This window comes from Anastrepha ludens, chromosome 3 (assembly GCF_028408465.1).
Source record: "Anastrepha ludens isolate Willacy chromosome 3, idAnaLude1.1, whole genome shotgun sequence".
In the NCBI taxonomy this organism is placed as follows: Eukaryota; Metazoa; Arthropoda; class Insecta; order Diptera; family Tephritidae; genus Anastrepha; species Anastrepha ludens.
This window is the reverse complement of record NC_071499.1, coordinates 10176275-10203307: the sequence shown is the minus strand read 5'-3', so window position 1 is coordinate 10203307 and position 27033 is coordinate 10176275. Positions and strand designations below refer to the sequence as shown.

Sequence of the window (27033 nt, the reverse complement as noted above, 5' to 3'; positions counted from 1 at the left end):
CGGCGCTGGAATGATTGCATTGTTCTTGATGGAAATTACGTTGATGAATAAAGCTAATTCTGAACAAAAAAAAAACCGTGTTTTCTTTGTTAGGCCCGGGACTTTTCAGCCCTTGTATTATCTGTTGATAATTCCAAGAGTAGATGGTAAACTTGTGATTGGCGTACTTATACCATCTCACCCGGCAAAAATAGGACTGAAGCAGAATGAAGCAATCCCACAAGAAGCAAGTAACGATAGCAGTATCTCTTTTATTACTGTCCAGCATTTGTAGATTGCAGATTGCGAAGTTGCCTTGGTTCTGCATTTTTCTGTGAGCTCTGAGCACTGAGAGATATTGCACATTCAGGGAACAGCAAACCGGCAACCAGTTCTGCTCTATGCGAGACCATTGCTGATCAGACAAGCTACTCTAAGGTGCTCTAACCTAAGCTACGATTAATTGAAATGGTTTTTGCGTGAAAGATTGGTAAATGTTGTTGTTTTTCTATCTAACGATTCACTATGTTATGTAAAACTTTTCTCAAAACAAAAGCCAGTAAACGGAGTCAGACAGAATAGTAATAAGAACAGACTGGTAATGGCAGCGAAAAATAAGGGCACCCCTATTACCAAGTCCGTTAAATATGCAAGTGAAATAATTGCAATGAAAATTAATAATTTATATTTTATGTTGCTATTGTTTAGCTACTGACTTGCAATCTTGAATATGTGTACACATTGGCATTTAATATTGCAGTTATGAAAATTTACAACTGACAGATAAACTTTAATAAAGCTGGTATTATTAAGTATTTACGACGTTTATGTGAATTTTAATCAACTCTTAATACGTATTTACGGCTTTCTAATCTCGTGTGTTTAAATTAATAATACACTTTTACATATAAAAATTACCACAATCATTTTGAAAAATACCAGTGACTTGGCACATTTGCTCTATTTTCTTTAAAATACATCAAAATAAGTGCATATATGTACGAAGAATAAGAATAATATGGAAGGCGAGACGTAATCATTTGCAATAATAAAGGGTGATTAAATTTCAAGGGCCGATGTTGAATGTGAACCACGCCTAAACGTCAAGTTTCTTTCAGCATTTCATTTGATATTTTTCAATTTCAGACTAACTCAATTTGAACCATGGAAAGATACGCAATCGAGCAATGCGTTAAAGTTATTCAGGCTTATTATGAAAACGGGCGTTCAAATCAAAATGCACTTCGTGATTCAGTGATGAGGCACATTTGCACCTCAGTGGATTCGTCAATAAGCATAATTGCCGCATTTGGACGAATGATAATCCAAGAGTGATTGCCGAAAAACCAATGCACCCACAAAGAGTGACTGTTTGGTGCGGTTTATGGGCCGGCGGCATCATTGGGCCGTATTTTTTCCAAAATGAGGTCGGACAGGCAGTTACTGTGAATAGTGTTCGCTATCGTGAGATGATAACGAACTTTTTATGACCCGAATTGGAAGATATGGATGCGGACGATATGTGGTTTCAACAGGACGGTGCCACTTGTCACACAGCTAACGAAACAATGGCTCCTTTGCGCGAAAAATTTGATGGCCGAATAATCTCACGTCGCGGCGATGTCAATTGGCCGCCAAGATCATGTGATTTGACACCGTTGGACTTCTTTCTTTGAGGTTATTTGAAAGAAAAGGTGTACGTCGATAAGCCAGCAACAATTCAAGAGCTGAAGGATGAGATAATTCGGCTCATTAACGGCATAGAACCTCAATTATGCCTCAGCGTCATTGAAAATTTGGACCATCGGATGGAAGTGTGCCGCCGACACCGCGGCAGCCATTTGGCCGATATTTTGTTCTATACGTAATTATTATGTATCATAATAAAGAAAAATGATAATCATTTCTTAAAAAATTGTATTTTATTCAAAATCAACACCGGCCCTTGAAACTTAACCTCCCTTTACATACAAAATTGTTAGGTAGGGTTTTGGAAATGGTACTGAAAGTCCTAAATGGTGTTTACCGACCGTCAATTGAAAGTTCAGAGTTAGCACCGGGTATGACATTAAATTTTTAATTTAATATTTAAAAGCAAAGTATTGTCGCAAGGTATTCGAGACAAAATATCTTTTCACACACCTTCAAGCCCTTTGAAATGAAATTTGAAAAAGGCGAGCCAAGAAGCAACGAGAGAATGGAAACTCGCAAAACACTCAGGCTGAAAAGCCCATTGTATTCGAAGCTCTGGAAAGAAAAAGATTTGATAGTCAAGGAGAAAAGGAGGACAGTGACAGGGAGAAAGAGATAAGATATAATAGAGACAAAGACAGAGATAGCTAGCACTGAGAGAATTGCCTAAATTCCTTGGGAAATCTGAAAATATTCTCCAGTTTGAGGGAACGAATTTTACTCATTCTCCGAAACCCAAAATTCGTAGCCTTACTCCAGCAAAGGCAGGACACACACATAGAAAATGGTCCGTCTTATTCGGTTCCTCTATGAAAGACAGGCAAATCGGGTTCTTAATGATTGCAATGGTGATTATATGCTAACTCCATGGGTTGTGTCCTGTAATAATGGCGATCATCAGCCAAATGTCTTTTCTTCCAAGATTTAGTAGAAAGTTTGAAAGTTTTCTGTTCGGACTTGTCACAAAACACTTTGCAGTTCTGCAGCGTTCTAGGCTGGACCATCGCTCTTTATGAAAATTGCATACATAATCGCTGATCCAATTCATGATTCCTGCGGAACTAATTCCGAATATTGGCTCTGGTCTCTTTCGAGTAATCACTGATCCACAGTTGGCCAATTCATCGGCAATTTTATTCCTTTGAACTCTGCAGTGTTCCGAAATCCATATAAGTAAATACAAGCCGGTACGATCTTGCGACAGAATTAAGCTCCTTCTTATATTCTTGAAGCATCAAGATGGATTAGCGTTAACACCAGTGAAATTGCTAGGCAAACATGGCCAAGGCTAAACTTACGTCTGTCCAAGAGTATTAAAGGGGTTTTCAATTGGCGCGGGTCGATTTTGGCGCCCTGTGGCAGCCATTTTGTTTTGGTGACATCTGTCAAATCTTTTTATTATTCAGTTGTTTATGCCAAATCATCATGGGAAGTTACACAATTGAACAGCACGTTCAAATGATAAAACTTTATTATCAAAATGAGTGTTCATTAACGCAAACGTTGCGCGCATTGCGCCCATTTTTCGGTAGACGTGGTGGCCCTTCCAATTTCTTATGGCCCATATTGAACCACATGGACCTAGACGACATGTGGTTCCAGCAAGACGGCGCTACGTGCCACACAGCAAACGCTATTTTATTCCATTTCAGCATCTACCCACCCTTATTGAAAAACCCTTTATAAAACTGAGCAGACTTCAAATCAGAACCTTAGTAGGCTCCCTCACAGGACATTGTCTCATAGGAAATCATGCAAGGAGATTAGGCGTTTACACGCATGATTTTTGTCGCACCTTTTTTGCACATGCCCAGCTCTAGCCAGAAGCAGGAACCGATTTTTAAAATCCTACTTCCTAACGAATAAAGATAATCTATACACTTTAGGTATCAACAACCTTTACCGCTTTGTCAAAAGCTCAGGATGGTTCAATATGGAGAGGGAATGTAGCCCAGCCCCTGCGGCTCACAACGGACCCATTTCGTGGTCTAAGTGGCATCGTTGTCTCTATGTGCGATGCGGCTGCCAAACCTAACCTAACCTACCCTACATTCTTGAACAATCTTTGAGGTTTGCTTTGCGTCCTCCAAAGCCGTCAGTGCAGCCTGACGGTGACTAAAGACACCAATCTGTTTCCGGCTTCAACTCCTCTCAATTATCCATTCTGCTCCTTTCAGAATTTTATATTACTTGACACATTAAAAGTAATAAGTAGTTCAAGTTTAGAATATAAGCTGATGGCCTAGCCGCTAATGCTTTTTTTTAATTTATTGTGATTGTAATTCATTACTTTTCCAATTTTTAAATAAAAAAAAAAAAAGTTTAGAATGTTAGATGGTCCACCCCATATAGCAGTAGCTTAAGTAATTATTTTAATAAAAGTTCAATAAAACACTACCAAATTTTTCTATGACAACCTCAAAGCAAAATTCGCATAAGTTGATATGTCCTCGGATATGTATGTACACAGTTTATTTATTGTTTTCACTGAAAAACTAAGTTTTACTGGACTTTAAGAATGAGCTTGACTTGAAAGAGAATTCGGTTCTTTAAAGCAAAGTATTGGGAAAAAATAAAGTTGGTACTCCAGATCTTACACCTACAAAGGACAAACAAAGCAAAATTTTAAAATATGGCCACCACTTACTTCGAACAAAATTTTTCTAGTATTTGTCCCTGCCTTTTTCCATGATCTCCTAAGTTATTAAGTCAAAGTCCATAAACTAGAAAGGCTCTTACTGGCTAAAACTATAATCTAGATTCAAATATTTTGTGGAAAATACTAAAATAATATTGAGGTTAATAACACATGCCACATTTCTTGGCAAAGGGAAATCGAAAACTCGTTTAGTTTGCGCTGCTGTGGCATTTCTTGCATAATTCGTACTGAAGTTCCTCATATAAAAAGGATAGTAAGAACGCAGAGTCTTGGTAGTGTAGGTCTGAATACCCCTAAGACAATACTCTGCACCCTCAGACCGTATGCAATTAAAAATTATATAATATTATTGTTGATAAACTATTGATTTAGTTTACATTTCAATATATGTATGCGCATTTGTATGTAAGTGCATACATTCGCAAAGTTACAACTTGTCATTTGAAATTTATAATAATACTATAGTTGTAACACAATTAGCCAGCAATTTTTTCAGTTAAAGGAGCAATTTTAATTGCACTCGCAGTCGACTACTGTTAACCTTTAGTTATAGCTTTTAAATTACGTCGCATATTTTTCAGAAGTGTCGCGCACGCGTAGTAATAAGTCTATGGTTCAACGAGCATGCGAATAAGATACGTATATTATAATATATTTACAGCAACAATAAATAATAAAAAAGTTACTTCGCCACTGGTTCGCTTTTATTTTTTGAATTAAGTAAATACATAGGTATGCATGTATGCACATTAGGGTAGGCCGATTTTTTCAACACCGTTCTTAACAGGTTCGGATTCAATATAAAATTATATTTGCGCAGCCAAATTTTAAAATAATCCAAACAACGTTAAATAATTATAGCACAGAGACTTATTGGCAAGATTTTACAACTACTTGTTTTATCATTCAATTTTAATAATTTAATTTAATACATTAATTTTTTGAATTTATAGTGCATTCACCTACAAAAATCATATAAATTCAAGTCCCGAAAAAAAAATTTCTCACTTTTTTAATAGAATCTTTAGAATAATTTCAGATATGCAATAAAACTGCATTGAATTTTGATATAATAAAGGTGCTCATTTTTTTATTTCCTTCCTTAAACCTTCCACTTATCGTTAGGCAATAAGTAATTTAATTTACAATGAGATGTGATGAGAGTGATATTGAAGCGCCAATGCGTTCAAGCACATTTAGAAGAAATATAACATAGCAGTAAAAACGAGTGACAAATACCAATTAAAAAGGCCATAAATTTAGTTTGGAAATTATTTTTATTCAATTCAAAGTAAAAAAATGTGTGAGAATATAATATACAAAATTAAGAATCAGTTTACTTTTGCTCGATATGACCATCTTTTGCCTTGACTATGGTCTTGAGGCGGTCCCGAAACGAATCGCAAGCTGCCCGAATGTGACTTGCAAGTATTTTGGCCCACTCGCGGACAATGACTTTTTTCAGCGCCTCGAGGCTGGTGAGTCTTTTAGTTTGGACGTTGCTCTCCAAAATGGTTCAAAGAGAATAATCTACCGGATTCGCGTCTGGTAAAATTGAGAGCCATTGTGTGGGAGTTATGAAGTTCGGACCGTTGTCTTTTAGCCATTCTTGGTTCACTCGACCTTTGTGAGACGGTGCCGACTTGGGTAGATTTCTGTTTATTTGGCAACCTTATCATCACAGGATTTTTGAGCATCAGTCATGGCCCTAAGCATTTTAGACTGCACTCGGTGATTTTTGCCAACTTTTTTTGCTAACGGTGTGGGGCGTTCTCTGCCAGATAAAAAAAAACAACATTTGGTATCTCAAGAACCATAAGGTGGTATTTTTACGGCGGCCGCCATAACCGAATGGGTTGGTGCGTGACTACCATTCGGAATTCAGAGAGAACGTAGGTTCGTATCTCCGTGAAAGGCCAATATGAAGAAAAACATTTTTCTAATAGCGGTCGCACCTCGGCAGGCAATGGCAAACCTCCGAGTGCAATGACAAGCCTCCCTGCCATGAAAAAGCTTCTCATAAAAAATATCTGCCGTTCGGTGTCGGCGTAAAACCGTAGGTCTCTCCATTTGTGGAACAACATCAAGACGCACACCACAAATAGGAGGAGGAGCTCGACCAAACACCCAAAAAGGGTGTACGCGCCAATTATATATATATATATATAAGTATGAAAAGTTATTAAATGTATTTTTCTTATGTATGAATCGAATTAAAACTTGTCACTTTTGCTTTTAGAATATTAAGCAAAATTATATACGTACTTATAACTTGGCTTTTAGCGTTATCTTGTGTTTTGATAAAAAATAAATCAAAAATATATTCTTGGTGCCAAAAAGTACAAGTATATATTGAAAACAGACTTTATAATATAATACTTTAGTAAATATTAATCGTCATATTAACTTCGCATTAACTAAAGAAAACCTCTTTTAAAATTTGGTTGTGCAAAATTGACTTTACAGCTGTGACTTAATGGATTTGTTTTCCCATAATTTTATGTAGAATTCGAAAAACCTCGAAATATATAAACATGCCTAAAATATTTGTTAGTATGCGTTCATATATTATTTAAAAATGTTTAGAATATTGAGTTATTGCTTTCCATTTTTTGTGTGTTTCAAAACCTTCGGATGAAATGCTCTAAAGTCCAAATTTCAGAGTTACGCTATTTAAATAATATGTCACTTTGAAAACTGATGAGCCGATAATCGTGTTCTTTTGCATACATCCTCACTTTTGCAATCAGTTGACCTGGATGTAAAAGTGGCTTAGGGGAAAATACTCTTTCGAGTTAGTTTGCTGATCATAAAGTAAAATTTTTATTCTAACCTAAGTCGATTTTCTCACATCTGCCTCTGATGAATGCAGAAACCAGGCTGAAACTAATTAAATTAATTATAAATTTTGTTTCTGATTTTGATGAAATATTTCACACTTAACTTCCGACATTGGCTATCTAATCATTTTATGATGAAAATAAATATCTTTACTTCCATATGAGGCATTGGGATGCAAGTCGTTTATTAGCTACTTCGTAATAAAACAACAAAGTTAAGTAATATTAGTATTAAAGACAGCGGAAGGTGTGATACATTTCAAAATGTATTAATCCGTGACTTACATAAATTCAACTTCGTTAATAAACATACCAACTCTTATGAACACAAACAAGTGGCTACCCTGTAGTAAAATGTACCAGTTGTAAACCACCTCACAACTAAAGGGTTTTCCAATAACAGGTGTTACAGGTGAATGGATTGCGCTATCGAGAGATGATTAACGATTTTGTATGATCGGAATTGGATGGTATTGATCTGGACAACGTCCACTGATCTTTTGCGGGAAAAGTTTCCGGATCGTGTTATCTCTCGAAGAGGATAAACATCCGATCATTTATAGGTATTAAAAAATAGCATTTTTTTTTAATATCCAAATAACACCTATTATTAAAAACCCCTTTAATATGAGTCACGTAGACCCAACTAGTCAGGTAACTGCCTTTTTCCATACAAGCAGTGGTATTTTTTACATGACGTCCTACGAAATGTCAATTATCAAATTTAAAACAGAAATATAATAATCTCAGACTGGTTCAAAATAGGAAAAAAATGGTCGAATAATAGGTCAAACTACCAATTCAAGCTGTGGGTCGACGTTTGCTTTGAGATGTGCATGATTACTTCCATTTGGCTGCAGGGTAGTTAAAAAGAAACTGTTCTGATTAACTACTGACTTGACTGAATACCTAATTTCCCAGCTTGACAGTCAACTTAGAGGTTCCAGAATAACAGAGATTTCGACTGAAAAACAGGTAAATCTTGTAATCTTCAAGCTTATTAAATTCTAAATTCAGATTTTATAATATTATTTTCTGGCCGCATTGCAACTGAACATAATCAACGGTCCGTAGGTGAGCAATAGAAAACATTCATGAGCTAATGGCGCGTGAGGAAAGGTGTCCTATGTTCTAAGTAGAACGGCAAGTTGTAAAATACATTTTCAATTGAGTTGCTCCGCTGTGCCGCGGCTCATTGTAATATCTGTCGATGCCATCCTAAATCAAAGCACAAAAAGGATAAGTTCATATTGATTCATCGCTTCAAACAAATAGGTAAAAGAACAACGCAATCATTCCAGCTCCGCTCGAACATTTCAATAGCTTTTTGTAGAACGATTTATCTTTTGGCTCAAAATAGGCTTCAGTTTCAGCGATAACTTCTTCATTCAAGCGAAATTTCTTACCGGGAGCTGGGAGCTAAATCTGGCGGATGCGGCAGATGTGTGAGCAAGTCGAAGTTCAATTCAGGTTCAGAATCATCAACACGTTCTTGGTTTTGGTCTACAGTGAGCAAACGCGGCACCCACTTTGAACAGTGCTTTCGCACATCCAAATCTCATGCAATATAAAGCCAACACTTTTGATATCTTTACAATGTCAGCTAACTCTCGCAACTTCACTTGTCGGTCATTCAAAACGATTTTGTGATTTGTTTGATGGTTCCTACTTTTACCGCCTCATTTGTGGACGTCCAAATGTGCATTATCGGTGCTTCTACGGCCCTGTTTGAAGTCAGCTAACCATCGTTTTATTGGTGTGCAGAGTCCCCATAACACTTTTCAAGCCACTGCTTCATTTGAATGGTATTTTTCCCATGAAGAAGCAGTGTAACATTTTTTTATTCCAATATTTTGAAAATAACCAAAGTAGTGTCACTCTTAGCCCAAGAACTCACGAACTAATAAATAGAATATCATGAAATTTGCAAATCAATGATTCTGAGACACCTTTCGAAGGAATGGCCACCCACACTAGCACCTTCAGCTCAAATTTTGATTTGCTGGCATATTTTACATCGTTTGGTATTGTTTCGATTTTGTCAGTGTAAAAACCGTCGTTGCCACTCAACTCATGATGAGATAATGTGAAATACGATTTATCATCCAAAATTATGAATTTTTCATTCGCAAAGTGTTCACGACGAAGTGCACGGCAGCAAATTGGTATTTTTTCGAGTTGTTTCGCTGTATATTTTGGTGCTTGCTTACTTTTGCTATTACATTGTTTTTCTTCAAAATCTTGGGAACACCAGGCTTTGAAATGCCAAATTTTCGTTGTAATTTGCCGTGCTAATTTGCCAACCTTGTTTTTGGCACTTGACAGCAGCTTTTTCGTTGTTGCGGCACTTACTTAGCGACCCGGTATAACCTTATTTTCCGGTTCTTTTCCATTCCGGCAATCTTTCAAAACACGAAAAATAGTCGCACGGGACATTGGTTTATTTTCAAAAACCGTCAGAATTTCACTTGTACTGAGTCGTCCAAACAGATTGGCGACAGATTTACGTAAATCCAGCTTGTACGGCATTTTGAATGGAAACTTTCGCGTAGTATGAGTTTGACAATTAAGTATAAGCTTACTTGGGCATGACAAGTGCAGGGAGCTACATCTGTGTGTTTCTTTATGCGCTCAAATATACGTCTGAAGTTAGTCTCAATGTTTAGTGGACATAGGTATGTTAGAGGTAATTGAAGAAAACACTCATACATATTTTAGACGATTTTGTGTTATTCACTCAATTTGATATTTAATTTGAGAGAGATGCCACTCTCTATCAGTTTGAATAAATATAAAAACACAGCTGTTTAGTGTTGTAGACAAAGATTACAAGTGGCGAATCGTTTAAAGTTAGTGAATTGCACTACTGGTAGTATTCCAGTTCGTCACTAGTATTTTTTCCTACAGGGACATGAGCAGCTTTTCTGTGCAAACGTTTATCTCTATATAAATAGTGTGCGCTTTTTCAACCTAAATATAAATCAATCAAGTGAACCTTACATGCGGACATACAAATATAAATAAATGTATGCACATAGAAGGAAATATTATATTTATTTAAAAAACAAAATTAACAATCATTTATACTACTTTTCAATTAATTTGTAATTATATATGTAATTTGTATATATGTATGTATGTGCATGTGTTGCGCGCATTTGCAAGTACTATTGCTCTGGTCCAGCAAACCGTAGGTAATTTTGTTACGAATTATTAGCAGAAATAAAAAACAAGACTGAAACGAATAAAACGAGTGAAAAGTCCGACTTGGAAGGGGATTCCAATGTCAAACATCTAATTATTGATTAGTTATTTGATGGATAACTGGTATTAGCGCTCAAAATTGCATTGAACTTGAAGATGTAGATGTGTACGTATGTATGTTACTGTAACCATTCGACCCGGTAGTCGAAGGTTGTGCGTGCTCCTCTAATTACGTGATATAAAAATGTTTATATAGTACATACAAATATATGTATGTATGTATTTAAATAGAAGTAAAATTATTGTGAACCCGAAAATATAACAAAAACATATACAAGGTGGCACAAAATTAATCACCCAATCGGAAGATTTAAAATGTATGGTCCCGTGCTTTAATCACTTGGGAACTAAACAGCTGCAGTTTACAAACAGACAAGCAATGGATCGGGTAAAGGTGAAAATAAATACTTCCATCACTCAAAGTATTTTTTTTTATTTAGTGGAAAAGTCATTCAAAAACAAAATTAGCTGATTAATTCTGCACCATCTTTTTTGTTTTTTTTTTTTTTGGTGGGTGAGGTAGGGTTTAAAATGCCTGCGCACTTACGGCGACCGTCGTCTACTGCGTCGTGTGGCGTGGTCACTAAAACGATCCCTTCTCTCCTTCTGGGGAGACCCCTTTCGCGGAACTGCTTTCTATATTACTTCGGGAGGGCCCAGAATGGCATCCATAAAGGACCAATTCTATTCACCCACGTCTGGGTCCACCATATTTGTAGCCAGCTTTCATGCTATAGGCTCGTCTTCTTGTGTCTCTATCTGTGCGGCTTCACTTTGCTGCACTGTGTTTTTTTTTCCGTAGTAAGTTCTCGATGTATTTCTTTATTACGTTCCAGCTGTCCTCGCGTTCGAGCATTTTGCTGATTATGTTGCTCAGTGCGATGTCGAAAATCTGCTCCCTCAGAGCATTTCTTTCCGCGAGCCATCTATTACAACTAAAAAATGTTTCTTCAGCGTCATCGCTCAGCGCTTCGCAATATAGGCACTTGGAATCGGTTACCTTGCCCATGCGGTGTAGGTATCTCCGGAAGTATCCATGGCCCGATAGGAACTGAGTTAAGAAGTAGTTCACTTCCCCGAAGATCCTTTGGACCCATTTGTCAATTGATGGAATAAGTTTCGCCGTCCATCTGCCCTTCGGTTCAGTGTCCCATCGGCTTGCCACCGCAGCATGGTTTGGCATCTCTGTTCTGAGAAGCTAGTGATGACGTGTTTCTTCTTGGAGTACCACGCTTCCATTCGTTCCCGGACCATGAGGTCGACGGGTATTTGCCCGCTGATCACGAAAATTGCTGCACCTGAGACAGTGCGGACAGTGGCACCAGCGCCACCTTGTTTTTATACATATAAACATACATAGTACGTATTTAAATAATATTTTTTTTGCGTGCATAAAATACGTATGTAAATATGTACATATGCATGTTTCAGAATATGTTACATTCAGTATTCTTATCGTCGCTCAGGCATGACCTGAATTCAATTATATCTGTCTACGTACATACGTGCGTGTATGCTGCTAGTAAACTGGCGCACAGATCTTTGAAAGGTATTTAGGCCAAGCTTCTATTCAAGTTGTTTGGCGTGTGCGACATCGTATTGTCCTGCTAGTGAAGAGATCAATAGTTTTATGTCACCTCTAAAAGACAGTTGGTTGTGTTGAGTCCCCCTTTCATGGCAGAAATGAGATCGGAAGTTTGTTATTGTCTGGCGAGGGGCGATATGTTTTATTGATTTTTAGTATCTGCAGTGTTGATCAAATCCAGTTCCTCTATACGAGTATATGTTGCGCATAAGCCCACTGCTACCTATATACATACGTATGTCTGTGTATAATTGTGTGAGATCAATTGAAGCCGCGCGAGTGTATCGGAAAAATGGGTTGGGTACAAATTTGTAGAGCGCAATATTTTGTATTCAAAACTCTGACTGTTTAAATTCTGTATTGAAAAAATCTACTTGATAAAATTCTGTATTGCGTAATGAAAATTGAAAATATAAAATAAGAAAGTACCAGTGAAGTTTGTGCCCAATTTCATATAATTATTTGATCTGCTTAAAAGGCATTAAATGGATTTTTAAAGCGTTTGATTCTGCATCGAAAGAATTAACTGCTGAAGTAAATATCCACATGAATGAAGCAGCACCAATCTCTGAATGCTTAAGCGATATAATATAGCTAAATAAGCATCTAAACTTAAAAGGTCCGAAGCTATAAGAAGTCCGAATTTAAAAGACAAGCATTCGACCAGTATTCACCTATATAGTTGAAACCCGAGCAGATACAACTACAATGCAACAAACAATGAACAAGATTGAGATGGCAACGTTGGGATCAATCACAAGACATACTCGCATTGATCTTATGCAAAACGAAGAATTTGGAGGGATATGCGACAGGAAAGACATTCTCGGGTGAAGCCGAAGAGGATAAAGGGAATAGAAAAATCACGTGCTACGCATGCCCGGCAATAGACTGGCTAAATCAATAATGACGGGAAAGCCGATGACTACAAGGCCACCCGCACGCTAATACAAGCATTTCTATATCGATAACTAATATTTTTTTATCTTCTTCTTAATTGACGCGATAACCGCTTAAGCGATTTTGGATGAGTTTAATAAACCGCGCTAATCCTTCCTTTCTCGTGCTAACCGTCGCCGGTTGGACATACCAAGAGAACCCAAGTCCTTCTCTACCTGATCTTTGCAACGCAGAGGAGGCCTTCCTCTTCCTCTGCTACCATCAGCTGGTATCGCATCGAATACTTTCAGAGCCGGAGCGCTTGTATCGATTCGGACGACATGACCCAGCCAACGTAGTCGCTGGATCTTTATTCGCTGCGCTATGTCTATGTCGTCGTAAAGCTCATACAGCTCATCGTTCCATCGCCTGCGATATACGCCGTTACCAACATGCAAAGATCCAAAAATCTTGCGTAGAATCTTTCTTCATCGGATGTTGTCATTGTCCACGCTTCTGCGCCATACATTAGGACGGGCATGATGAGAGCCTTGTAGAATGTTAGTTTTGTTCGTCGACAGAGGACTTTACTACTCATTTGCCTACTTAGTCGCTACTTGTTGCCAAGAGAGATTCTACGTTGGATTTCTAGGCTGACATTGTTATCGGTGTTAATGCTGGTTCCTAAATAAACGAAGTCTCGTACAACCTCGAAATCATAACTGTCAACAGTGACGTCGAATTCGATCTGGCCATGAAAGTAAGGCATTTTGCGTCCGTAGAGGCCATCCAAAAGGCTTGTACCGACATCTTGAAGGGCATTCTGGTCAATGACCTGAAACACTCTTTCGAAAAGCTTTTAGATGGCGCAAAACAGTGTATTGAGGCCAGAGGGGACTATTTTGAATCAATAAACTCGAATTATCAGTTATCGCTTCTACTTTAGCTCAGTCTTTTTCTTTTGGACTTCATCTTGTATTACATATTGATTATCTGTAATGATACCTCAGCGAAAAAATTTAACGGTGTTTTGTACTCACTTGAAACTTGCATTGGGCTATAATTCTAAAATTTCTGGGTAAGCATTAGAAAGTTTTTGATGATATTTTGAATTTTATGATATTTGTTTCATTGTAATAAAAATATAAGTCATCTTTTTATTATTTTGCTTCGGAGTTTATATGAGGAGAAATCGCAGACGTATGGATTAATAGTGATTAAGGCAAGTATTTATATGATTTATTCCACCGGTTTTAGTCAAATTTAGTCTAACGATTAGCTGTTGTCCAAACGACTCGAATACACATTTTTAGCACAAAATCTTCTCATTTGTAGATTTTTAGTTAATTTTGTTGATTCCAGATAGATCTATGAAAACTTCCACTGTGGAAATGAGGGGAATCCTAACCAAAAAGGAACAAATATCGAAAACGCCCCAAATTTCAATTCATACAAGGGGATTTTTTCGATTACACTGGGGTGGTGCACTAAGAATTAGCTCCACTCGTAATTAACAAGTATGATAATATGCGGACAGATTTTGTAATTCACACCCATGTGAGTTCCAATGCAGTTGCCAGAAAATTTCTATGAAATTGACTCGGAAGTGAATTATAGAACCTGCTCGATTATATGGGTCGATTTTGTGAAACTTTTCGCAAAAAAAAAAAAATTTATTAGATATGGTTTTTGTATAAAGATAATGCAACGTTTCTCATTCGGTTCATTGTTCGTCACCATTTGCCTGTACTATACTCTTCAAAGTGCCACAGCCACGGTCTTAGCTTGATTTAGCGCAGTTAGATTTGTGGCTATTTAATAGCTAAAAATACCAACCACTTCCGCGAAACCATTTTAAGTTCGTGAAAGAGATTGAACGTAAATGACTGCGTGAACTGAATACCATTTCAGAAACTGAGTTTAACAACATTTTTGGATCATTTGAGAAAAAAAGTTATCAGAATGTGATTAATTTCAAGGAAACGGAATTGATTTGATAGATCAAATATGGAGAGGAAAATTTACGAGTAAAGTCACTCTTTTATTTGTATACAGCAGCACGTCAATCAAATTTAATTGCACATTTCGAAATGCTATTTTAAATTTACCGTAACTAAAAGTGCATACATACATACATACATACAGATATATGTATGACCTTTGTACACATTTTTCGTTATCTCTTTCTTTGCCTCAAAGCCAATAATAGCTGCATATAGACCAAATTCGTGTTCTTTTTATGCTGCTTCTTAGTGGCGTTTTTCTGTATTTGGTTTTAGTTTGTTATAGATTATTTTTTCTATTACCGGCGAATGAATGATGACAAATATGGCCTTGGTTTGTATACGTCAAATTAAAAAATGCGTACGTGAAAGTAGTCGATACTGCATTGCATATAAGTACACAAATGCGTAAATATAAAATCACTGAAGCACACGCATATACATACATATAAGTGGTAAGCCCAAGAAAATCTGCAGTAGCGAAACAAATTTTTAGACCTGAACTCATTTTTTTCCTACATTGTAAATTACTCTGGGAGTGATTGAGTTTGCAGTAATGGCAAGCTGTGATAGAAATAGTTTACCTAAAACTTATAAAAAATGTATGTGACCCTTTAAGATTTAGGAAAAAATGAAAGAGACAGCATATAATTAGCCGAGCGAGCTTGAGCGTGACTACCATTAATGCCATTAAGGGGTTACATACGTCCAGAATTTTCAAAAAATCCATTTTTTTTTTCGATATTTCGAAAGTATAGTATCTTAAGGGGAGTCGGAGCAGGGGTTTTCTCTAAAGCAGCCAATTTATCTATCTCCTTTAAACTGCCGAAGACTTTTTCAAAAAATCCATTTTTTTTTCGATATTTCGAAAGTATAGTATCTTAAGGGGAGTCGGAGCAGGGGTTTTCTCTAAAGCAGCCAATTTATCTATCTCCTTTAAACTGCCGAAGACTTTTTCAAAAAATCCATTTTTTTTCGATATTTCGAAAGTATAGTATCTTAAGGGGAGTCGGAGCAGGGGTTTTCTCTAAAGCAGCCAATTTATCTATCTCCTTTAAACTGCCGAAGACTGCTAATATTTTTCAAGCAGAAATCTTTGCGATCCTGTAGGCATGCAGAATGCTTAGGGACCGTGGCAGCGAGGAAGATATTAACATTTTTCCGATAGTCAAGCCACGATCAAGGCTGTGTCGACGCCATGGTGCAGGATGAAATTAGTAAACTCCTGTAAGGAGGAGATCAAATCTCTTGGGTGCGCAGGTACCATTTCTCTGATCTGGGTTCCAAGGCATAGGAAGATAGAGGGGAATGAAATTGTTGACGAGCTTGACAGGAAGGGGACTGAATTGGTCTCAGATACCTCCTACCCGGTCATCGGCATATCCCTGACAGTTGTTAAAAAGGAACTGCACAAATTATTTCTCAAGAGAGTACAGAAAAGAGTGAGCTCCATTTCTTCATGTGCAATTTCGAGAACTCTGTGGCCCCAGTACAATAGATGGATGACTCAGAAAGTCTTGGGGACTCCACTCCATTAAGTTTCCAAACTCGTAGCTGTGTTTACCGGTTACTTGACGATCGGTACACACGCAGAAACGCTAGATTTACCATTTAACTGCCATTGCAGAAGCTGTGAGGACCTTTCAGAGAAGGAGACTGTTGAGCACTTTCTCTGTAAATGTCCGGGTTTGGCAGCTAGACGATTAAGGTCACTGAGCGCTCTTTTATTCGACAGCCTGGGGCAGTGCGCCAACCTAAATCCAATCAATCTCCTCCATTATATCCACAGCTCTGGCTGCCCGTAGATATCGGCCTGTCGGTGGTCTCATAATGGTATCTAAACGGCGCTTCAGTGCTACTTGAGGAGTGCCAGACTGGCATTTCAACCATTTCACCTGCCGACCTATCTTAAGAATATACTGTGATTTTTTCATGCGGAAATTTCCAATATTATAGCTTCTACAGCCCAATAACTAGGTAGAGAGCGGTCCGCGCGCTCCTGTACCTCAGGTTTTTTGTGTTTGGTAGATTTCAATAAATTTTATACTGCTTTTGAAAAAAAATCTTTTTTAACAATTAATTGTCGGTTTTTTTTTTCGAAAATTTTAAAAATATTTCCTGGGGCCACCTTATTGTTAATTTTGAAAAAAAAGCTTCGATCAGGCTCAAGATTGTCTATTAATAAAACTAATTTCTCTTGTCCGATTGATTTTAGATGAATCTCCAAGGACTTGTGATGATCACCGCAAGGGACTTCTGGCGAAACGTAAAATAAAGCAAATTTTTGTAAAATAAAGCATTACTAGTTATTTGCTTATTGAAAATCAATCATATTTTTTCGGGCCTCTGACTAAACCTAACCCCTTAAGTTAAAATAGAGATAGCGAGCGGGGAAATGGCGAATAAGAGAAGCCTATGGATTATCGGATTATGTACTAAAATTATAGCTCTAATCTAAATCTAGTCACAGTTGAGAGAATACTGTATCAGCTGTATAACTGACTTAGTTTTATACTTTTGCTTATGTTTTTTGTTAATATTTTTGTTTTATTCTCTACTATTTTCTATTTTTTCTTCTATTTTCTCTCCTCTTATTTGTTTACACTTAATGTATGTTTACAAAAGCCGATGTTTTTATACTCTCTTCTTAGTTTTCTCTCTCCCTCTCTCGATCGGCTCAATCTTCAAATACCTCAAAGTAAAGTTACGATGATTTTTGCTCTTCAATCTTGCCTGTAATCTTGCATTCTATCGTTATTACGGTGCGGGTTGTTTTTTTCGCTCATACACACCCGCACGCCCACATGCACATATTATATGTATTTATGTACACTCTTATGCATGATTTGCAGTTAACGACTGAAATTTCATTGATAAGATAGGCTGTAAACAAACATATGTATGCACCAGTAATTGTTATCAATACCGCCCAGTATCGCGAATTATCAGTACATAAACATAAAGGAAAAATAATGCCTCCATAAACATATCCGTGTATGTATGAGTGTTTGTATTTAAAGAAATAGTTGAGGCCATGTTCCAGTTGGTGGTGGAAAAAAACCGATAAAATAAAATAAAAATAAAAATTAAGCCCCAGGCCAAACACTCAGATGGGCCAATTTATTTGCATTCACCTCTTTTTCAGTTAGTACTAACCTAAATCCAGACTGAACTAGGTCGGTAGACATAATAGCCTGATACTAACATGCGTCGCGGGACACGTGGGTATCGCGGGTAACGAGATCTCTGACTCTTTAGCCAGAATGTGCTCTGAAGCCAACTTCCTGGGCCGGAACCCGTATTGCCACTCCGTTCTGCAGCCATCAAAGCCACGGCAGGCAATCGGATTACTTTAACCCACAAGCGAGCTTGACAGGCTGAGAGCAGCTGCAGATGGACAAAACTAATGTTATCTGCCATGTCCGACCGACTGTCGCAGTTCCTCCTGTCACTGAGTAGAGGGAACTGTAGGCGGCTGGTTGGATTGATGGCGGGCCACTTTCTATGTGCAAAGCACATGAAAAAGGTGGGCATCTCAGATAGTGCACTTTGCTCAGCATGTTGAGAGGAGGATGAGATGGCGGACCATTTTCTGTGCGTCTGCTCAGCCTTCGCTAGAATCAGGCTTGAGGTCTTTGGTAGTGATGTGTTAAGAAGCGACCATCTTGGCTCCTTAGCACCACAAGGAGGTCGAGTAGATTTAAAGAAAATTAAAAAGGGAACCCGAGTGCAGTACAATGGACTTAATTGTGTCGGATTGCTGTACTTGCTAGTCTATCCCGACAAAAAAAAAACTCTCCTTAAAAAGACAGCTGTTAAACTTTCTTGGTATTCTATTCATTAGTTGTAGAGTTATTGTGCTAAGAGTGACGCAATTTTTATTATTTTGAAAACAATGGATCAACAAGAATTTCGTGTTTTAATTTTACATTGCTTCCTGATGGAAAAAAATAGCGTTGAAGCGAGTCAATGGCTTGAAAAGTATTATGGGGGCTTCGCTTCATCAGGAACAACAATAGAACGATGGTTTGCTGACTTCAAACATGGTCGTAGAGACACCGATGATGCGATGATGCACAACGCAGTGGACGTTGAAATGAGATGGTAACACCAGAAAACATCAAAAAAATCGACTAAATCGTTTTGAATTATCCAAAAATGAAATTACTTGACTTAGCTGATGTCGTAAAGATATCAAAAGAACGTCTTGGCTTTACATTGCATGAGCATTTGACTATCAGAAAGCTCTGCTCAAACGGTGTACCGCGTTTGCTCACTGTTTTGCTTCATCAAGACAACGCACCGTGTCACAAGTCAATCAAAACAATGGCAAAACTACATGAATTGAACTTCGAATTGCTCTCACATCCACCGTATTCACCAGATTTGGCTCCCAACGACTACTGGCTGTTCGCAGTCCTAAAAAACTGCTCGCAGGTAAGAAATTTCATTATCGCTGAAACTGAAGCTTATTTTGAGGCAAAAGATACATAAATCGTTCTACAAAAGTGGTAGTGAAATGTTAGAGCGGCGCTGGAATGATTACGCTGTTCTTGATGGAAATTACGTTGATGAATAAAGCTAATTTTGAACAAACAAGAAACGTGTTTTCTTTGTTAGGCCCGGTTTTTCAGCCCATGTGTCACTTGTTTAAATCATTTGACATCTGATTATTTCACCTCGGGTGGGGCTGAACTTTACATTCATAAAAAGTACCAAGTGAACAAAGTACAAAGCAAACAAAATTGCTGAAATAAAATGAAATGTATGAGTCAAAAAAATTTAGTTAGGTCATTTATAGTAGATTATGACATAGAAACAGGTATTTATCGTTTGCTTGATGAAACTTGAATTGTCCTGGAATGATGACTGCAAGGCATACGGTGAAGTAAATTGGACTAAGTTGATTCCTTTCGTCATCCTGAGCAACTTCTACTCTACGGGTATATGTAGATATGTATGTTTGTATGCGTGTATGTGTGTATGTGCATATTTAACACTCATACATTGCAAAAATTCAAATTAAAAACGTTTTTATGCAAAATCATAAATGTAGTAATTGACGCTTCTCAATTTTTATAAAAGTGCTCCCTTAAATAAGCTCAGAACTATTGACCTCTGATCGCACTGCCTATTGACGAGTTTAATTATTTGTTTCGATATTTTAAGTGCATATTTGCTCAAAGATAAGAAATGAATTAAAAACTTGCACACACATTTATTACTTTGTTTTGCTAGTTTGAGTGATTTCAATCAATGAATGTGCCTATATGAGTTTTTTTCTAGTATCTGAGATTGCAATTATCTCAAAAATAAAATTGTATACTAGTATACGAATAATCAAAAATATTTTCATTTAAATTACTCAAATTTTAAAAATTTTTTCCATTAGGCCCCACTTGGCACTATTTTTTATGATCCAGTCGTACATCGATGCTGGTTAACAGCTGTCATGCGTGAACATTGATATTTAGACATGGAGAATTGCATGAACAAATAAAGCATAACAATTGGGAGAAGTCCAAGGATGATAGATTACCAGCTTGCTATTTAGCTATGGTGAACAAGAAAATTGTGAGGGGAACTTCGGCTGCCACGTTACTTGGGGATTCGGTAGCCGATTTCTGCACGATCATTTCACACATATTCACACACTCATCCAAACAGTCGTTGTGCAGATGGCATCGAAGTGTCATTGGTTGCCTTTTTTCGTATGTCACCAACACAATCTGGGTTTGTTTGTATACACATCCCCAGTTACGTCAGTCCATCAGTCAATCCATCCATGATTTTGTTAAATTCGCTCAGAGACGAATAACGATCTCTAAAAGTAAACCTCTAAAAATCTTTTCCCCAGGGGAGATTTCATTAAGGAAGTGGTGAATTTTGAGAAGATGTTTTAAACATTTTGTAAATTTTACAACAAAAGCATACGATTTGAATGTGAGAGTAGACTGTATTACAATAACAATGGAACATTTCTTAACTAAAATCCGTGATTCTTTCTCAGATTTGATGGAATTGAGTTGCCTCTCTGCTAAAGCACCACTGAACATTTTATCAAAAATCTGTTCTCTACATGTATATATTGGGTTGACAACTAAGTAATTGCGGATTTTTTTTTAGAAAATCAAAGACAATTTTTTCGTGGAACTAAACAACTTTATTCTGTAATTTATTGCCCATTTTGATGACTGACCTTTTGCCATTTATCAGGCAGCATCATAATCCCACGTCCATAAAACTTCTGGTGTTCATCAGCAAACAACTAAATCAGGTACGATTTGACATCATCATCATTATTGACATTTTTACCATTCAAGGAGTTTTGTAAAGATCAAAACAAAAACTAATCAGGTGGCGCAAGGTCAGGACTATATGGTGGATGTGGCAAAACATCCCAACGAAGCTCCAATAATTTTTGCCGATTGTCCAAAGATGTGTGTGGCCTTGCATTGTCATGATGTACTACAATACTTTTTCGATTTGTCAATTCGGCCGCTTTTCTCAAACTGCATTATTTAATTTCGTTAGTTGTTCAATGTAGACAGCAGAATTGATCGTTCGGTTGGGTGGTAAGAGTTCAAAGTAGCCAATTCCTTTGTAATCCCACTAAATTGATAACAACACCTTCTTTTGATGAATATCAGCTTTTGATGTTGTTTGAGTTGGTTCACCTGGCCTGCTGCACGATCTTTTGTGCTTGATATTGTTGTTAACAACCCATTTTTCCTCGCCAGTTATCAGTCGTTTTAAAAATGGGTGATTTTCATTACGTTTCTTTAGCAAATTGCAACTATTAATGGGTTGCGTTAAATGCGTTTCTTTCAGATCGCGAGGAACCCATCTATCGAGTTTTTGAATATAGCCAAGTTGTTTTAAGTGATTTTCAATGCGTATTTGTGATACATGAAGCTTCTCTGCAATCTCACGTGTTGTACTGTGACGATCCGAACCGATTATTGCTTCGATTAGGGCGTCATCAACTTTAACTGGACGACCAGAGCGTTAACTTTTTATGAGCTTGTGATGCGGTTTTTCCTCTACAGAAATAAAAAAGCAAAATATGACAAAAATGTTCCTTTTGATTTTCCATTTTTCAACGAACGCCAAACGAAAACTACGTAACCGTTCAAACTACTCTTTTTCACTTTTTTTTCACTATGAAATCACAAAATGTGTTTTACATTTGTACAACGTCTGCAAACCTAAAAATTCAACTGACACCATCTATGAGTGAAATCCGCAATTACTTAGTTGCCAACCGAATATGTATATATAATAAAAAAATAAAAACTTGAAAATTTTGTCATGTATACACTATCTTTAAAAAAAATACCAATATTAGAATTGTACCGGCTAACCGAGCTTGGTTTTTCTTTCTAATGCAAAAATTAACTGACGCCTGTTAGAAGCCTCAAGTGAAGCAAAATTCCTTTTCGCTTAGTTTTTACAAATATTTATTACCCACTACAATAAAATGAAAAAAATTTTATTTTAAAAATATTACAATTTTATCTATAGAAATAGCAACATTCTTACAATTTTCTAATAAAACAAAAACTATTAAGCGGATTTTCAAGTTTTATTGCTTTATTGCTCAAGCTAAAGGGTAAACCCATAAGCAACATTTCAATTATTTGGATTATTTCAGATATAATTTTTGCCATAATATCTGAAAATTTCGTGTAAAATAAGATCCATAATGTAAACTGTTAAAAAAAATACTGTTAAAAATATAACAATCATACATAAACAAACTGCAACAACATTAAAAATACTATGAGACTTCAAGTACTAACATTTCTTGCACTGTGTTAGTATGTAATTAGCGGCTACTACATTGAACTCTTACAGGAAGAGGAGGGGGTTGCGTATTTGTGGATTACGAACGAGGACTAATTTGCGATTATGTTAGCCGCTTTATGCGGCTGATGAAGTTCATCAGATTTTTGATATCAAGACATGCTATATCAGCAGTCTTGGGAAAGAAGTACGAACCAAGATGCATAAATCTAAAGTAATTCCACATCTCGCGGTATGCATACCTCGTGGATAGTACCCCGCGAGGACACCTCAAAACAGCCCTCGAACGCCTCCGATCCACACGCAATCCGATCCATTTCGCAACTTTACAAATTTGTGTACTTGCCCAGTGCTCACTGAGTTAACGCGAGGCCCATCGTTCCAGGAGTAGAGCGCAAGTTAAAAGAGTTCTTATATATATATATATAATTGGCACGTACACCCTTTTTGGGTTCCACAAAACGGAGGGACCTACAGTTTCAAGCCGATTCCGAACGGCAGATACTTTTATGAGGAGCTTTTTCATGGCAGAAATACACTCGGAGGTTTGCCATTGCCTGCCGAGGGGCGACCGCTATTAGAAAAATGTTTTTCTTAATTTGGTGTTTCACCGAAATTCGAACCTACGTTCTCTCTGTGAATTCTGAATGGTAGTCACGCACCAACCCATTCGGCTACGGCGGCCGCCCAAAGGTTCTTAACTACTGCCCAATTCCCTGTTCTTTAAAAAAGGCGCCAACAAATGATTTGTTTTCAAAGAAAAATTGTGAACTTATTTTAAAGCTGTGTAGGTTTAAAATTTGGGCAAAGGTTTTGATAGTTGATGTTACTTAATTAAGGACTTTATTTGGGGCTTTGTCCGAGAAACCCAATAAGGGTAAGATCATCTATTAATACCTTTGTCAAAAATGAACAAATTGAAAATCCCAGTTGTGGTAATTGAAGGGGGTAGTAAAAACTCTTCTAAAAGGCTGTAAAGGAAAAAGGCAGAAATTACAGCTCTGGGTTCTATCATTTCTAATTCTGAACTTGTGCTGGGCTGTCTCTGATTTCTGCGAGAAATGGCCAATTATTAACGGAAAATTATCAATAATTCTCAAGGAAAAGTCTAAAAAACATACAATTAAAAATCAATATCAATTATAATTTTTTATTTACTAATAAACCCCACTTTCAAAGGCACATTTTTTGCTCTAATTAATATTTACACATACATATGTATATGTAGGCAGGTATATTTGCCTAAACAAAAGCGTTTAATTGTTCGCACCTGTTAGATTTTCCACCAGCCAGCTAAGCAAAGGCAACACTCATACGCCTTGGAAGTCTTACCACACACCAACCGAGTACATACAAATAAGTACACAGCCACACTCACTCACCTCGCAGTATTCGTTTGTTCAACCATTTTTGATTTTATTTAGAAATTGTATTTCTCGAACGCGCACAAACAACACAGACGTATCGGATATTACAGTGCGTGTCCTTTTTGTACTTCCTTAAGGACAGCAAACGCTGATGCTCTATGCGGCTAAATATAGTTAAGAGCTACAATAAACCGTAACAGACCGATTCAGAATTCAAACTGAAAATCTAAAAATTGCGCGCACACCGCTCACTCACACTAAATTAAGGCGAACCAGCGTCAAGCACCAAGCGGCTACTAATACGCCGGCAATTGACCGCAAAGCAACATACACACATATACACATACAGTCATACTGCGTTGCTGGCGTTAACAGCACCCTTCTCTGCGGCGACAGTAACGTTCTACAACAACAACAACATCTAATACAAAACTGGCTAGAATACCGAATTCTGAGTCTCGGTACATTGACGTCGTGTACGAATGTGTGTGCGTCTCATTGCCAGCCGGCGCACATGCATTTGTTAGTAGTTGTTGAGTGCTGCAGCAGATGTAGCGAGGCAGTGCTGTCGGCGTGATCCGAACGTTGATTAGAAAAACAAAACAAAGAGCAACATAGAATGAAACATTAAATGTACGCGCATACATATGTACGCAGATATTTGTGTACTACAGTCGAACTTCTCTACAGTGAACTTCCATATAATGAAGCTCTCCTTATAATGAACTGGTTTCGAAGACACTGCTTTTTCGTTCTACTTTCGGTGTATTTTTGTCTCCTTATAATGAATTTCTATATAGTGAAGTTTTCTATACAATGAACAAATTTTACAGCTGGAAATTCAAGCGTCCTAAGTTTTTGTCTCCATATAGTGAATTTTTTCAAAAGTTTTCTGTTGCAAAAAATTATAGTTAGATGTGGACAAACTGTAATGAGGGGAATCCCAAAATTAAAACAGAAAGAGCTGAGCTATTACAGTTTTATTCAGTGATTGAAGTTAAAATGACGCATCGAAGCAGCATTTCGGTTGAAAAAAAGTTATTAATGATTAACAAAGTTAATGAAGGAAAGAAAAAAAAAAGATATTCCCAATGAATTCGGAGCTCTTCCCTGCACTTTATCAAATATTTTAAAAAATAAGGAAGTGATTTTAAAAAATGCGGAGGATTTGGCAGTAAATACCAAACGCAAAAGACTTCGACCTTGTCATTTTGAGGATGTTGACGAAGCAATGCTGAAATGGTTACTCGTTGCACGTGGTAAGAATCTCCCTTTATCTGGACCATTATTGAAGCAAAAGGCCAAAGATTTTGCGGAAGCACTAGGACACCACGAATTTGAGGCAAGTACAGGTTGGTTAGACAAGTTCAAAATTCGGCATGGCGTTATTCAAAAGATATTATGTGGGGAAAGTGCTGACGCCAACATAGAAAACCGTGATGAATGGGTAACGAACGTCTTACCGAAATTAATTGAAAATTACAACATTAACGACATTTTTAATGCCGACGAGACTGCTTTGTTTTTCAAATGCTTGCCAACTAAAACACTGGCATTCAAAAATGAAAAATGCTTTGGTGGGAAGCAAAGCAAGGAGAGAATAACTGTCCTGGTGGGAAGCAATATGACTGGATCAGTAAAGCTAAAATTGCTGGTAATCGGAAAGGCCAAAAATCCGAGGTGCTTCAAGGGAATAAAATCTTTAGGTGTCGATTATGAGTTTAACAAAAAAGCATGGATGACCAGTGAGATTTTTACGAAATGGATTGTAAAACTCGACAAAAAATTTTGTGATCAAAACAGAAAGGTTTTGTTTTTTGTTGATAACTGCACTGCCCACCCTAAAGATGTAAGAGACAAGTTGAGAAACATTCATCTCGCTTATTTTCCTCCCAACATGACTTCGTTACTGCAACCAATGGACCAAGGCATTATCTACAACATGAAACAACATTACAGAAAACGAATTTTAACGAATATATTGACTCAAGTGGATGAGGGAAATTCTGTTATGGCCATAGACTTGCTGCAAGCAGTTCGAAATCTTAGCAATGTATGGAATGCCTATGTTAAACCAGAAACAATTGCCAACTGTTTTAAAAAGGCTGGATTTTCAAAAGATGCTATGCAGATTACATTTGAGCATTGGGATGAAGAGGACCTTCTTTCAATATCGGATTTGGCTGCTTTACAGTCTTCATTTAAAAAAGTAGCAAATATCGAAGCATCGTTTGATGACTACGTAAATGTTGATAATGGTGTGCAGACTTGGGACAACCCATCCGAAGAAGATATTCTCAACAGCATTTTTGAAAGTCGCGGAGTTCCAGCTGAACCTGGTAAGCATTTATCTTTTTATAGTCAAACAAAAATTTAATATGTAAATATTATTTCAGATAACGATGAACACGATTTGACCGTTGAAGAATTGGCAGAAACTGAGGAGGCATTACCTACGTTGATACAAGCTGCTGCATCCATTAGCGTAATTAGAGCCTTTGTGGAAATGAGGAGTGACGTGCCGATTAATGTTTTCAACTCTCTACATGATTTGGAAGCTTTTATTGAAAATGAAAAATGGAAGATTGTAATTCAAACCAAACTCACTGATTATTTTAAATAAAATTACATAAAAAATCAATGTTTCTTTATAATGAAGTTTCTATATAGTGAAGTCATTTTCAGGCCCCGTGCGAATTCACTATATGGAAGTTCGACTGTATTTAGTTTTCAGTGCGCCCGATCGCCGCTGTGGACAGCAAACAAGCGCCCGCAGTGTGTTTGTGCGTGGCATAGCGATGCTAGGTCCACAGTTCGATTACTGCTGTACTTATTTTTTTGTTTTTTCTATTTTTTTGTATACAAAGTGGACATGGTGAAAAGATTTCAGAAGGTGTGACCAACATCAGACTGCTAAACGGTTCTCAGCGATTTTGAAGGAATCAGCTGATTGCTGACG

General features: G+C 37.2%; 2 protein-coding genes across 2 annotated transcripts in view; one reads left to right on the top strand and one right to left on the bottom strand.

Moving 5' to 3' along the window:
- The window catches only part of LOC128857004 (17-beta-hydroxysteroid dehydrogenase 13), a 36047-nt gene extending 11740 nt beyond the window's left edge, over positions 1–24307 (bottom strand). The window contains exon 1 of the mRNA XM_054092509.1: positions 24090–24307. Within this exon, the coding sequence (XP_053948484.1) occupies positions 24090–24115 (26 nt within the window). The 5' untranslated portion in view covers positions 24116–24307. The remainder of the gene's footprint in view (positions 1–24089) is intronic.
- Positions 24308–24995: 688 nt separating this feature from the next.
- On the top strand, positions 24996–26727 carry LOC128856256 (tigger transposable element-derived protein 4-like). The gene is made up of 2 exons (XM_054091551.1): positions 24996–26413; positions 26471–26727. The coding sequence occupies exons 1-2, from the start codon at positions 25135–25137 to the stop codon at positions 26695–26697; spliced, it is 1506 nt and encodes a 501-aa protein (XP_053947526.1). The 5' UTR covers positions 24996–25134; the 3' UTR covers positions 26698–26727.
- Positions 26728–27033: the final 306 nt, after the last annotated feature.

Bases quoted from the DNA above. Each gene is read 5' to 3' on its own strand.
- LOC128856256 (XM_054091551.1), top strand. From the start codon at position 25,135: ATGAAGGAAAGAAAAAAAAAAGATATTCCCAATGAATTCGGAGCTCTT. The intron at 26,414-26,470 runs GTAAGCATTTAT...ATATTATTTCAG, and splicing joins CGGAGTTCCAGCTGAACCTG to ATAACGATGAACACGATTTG.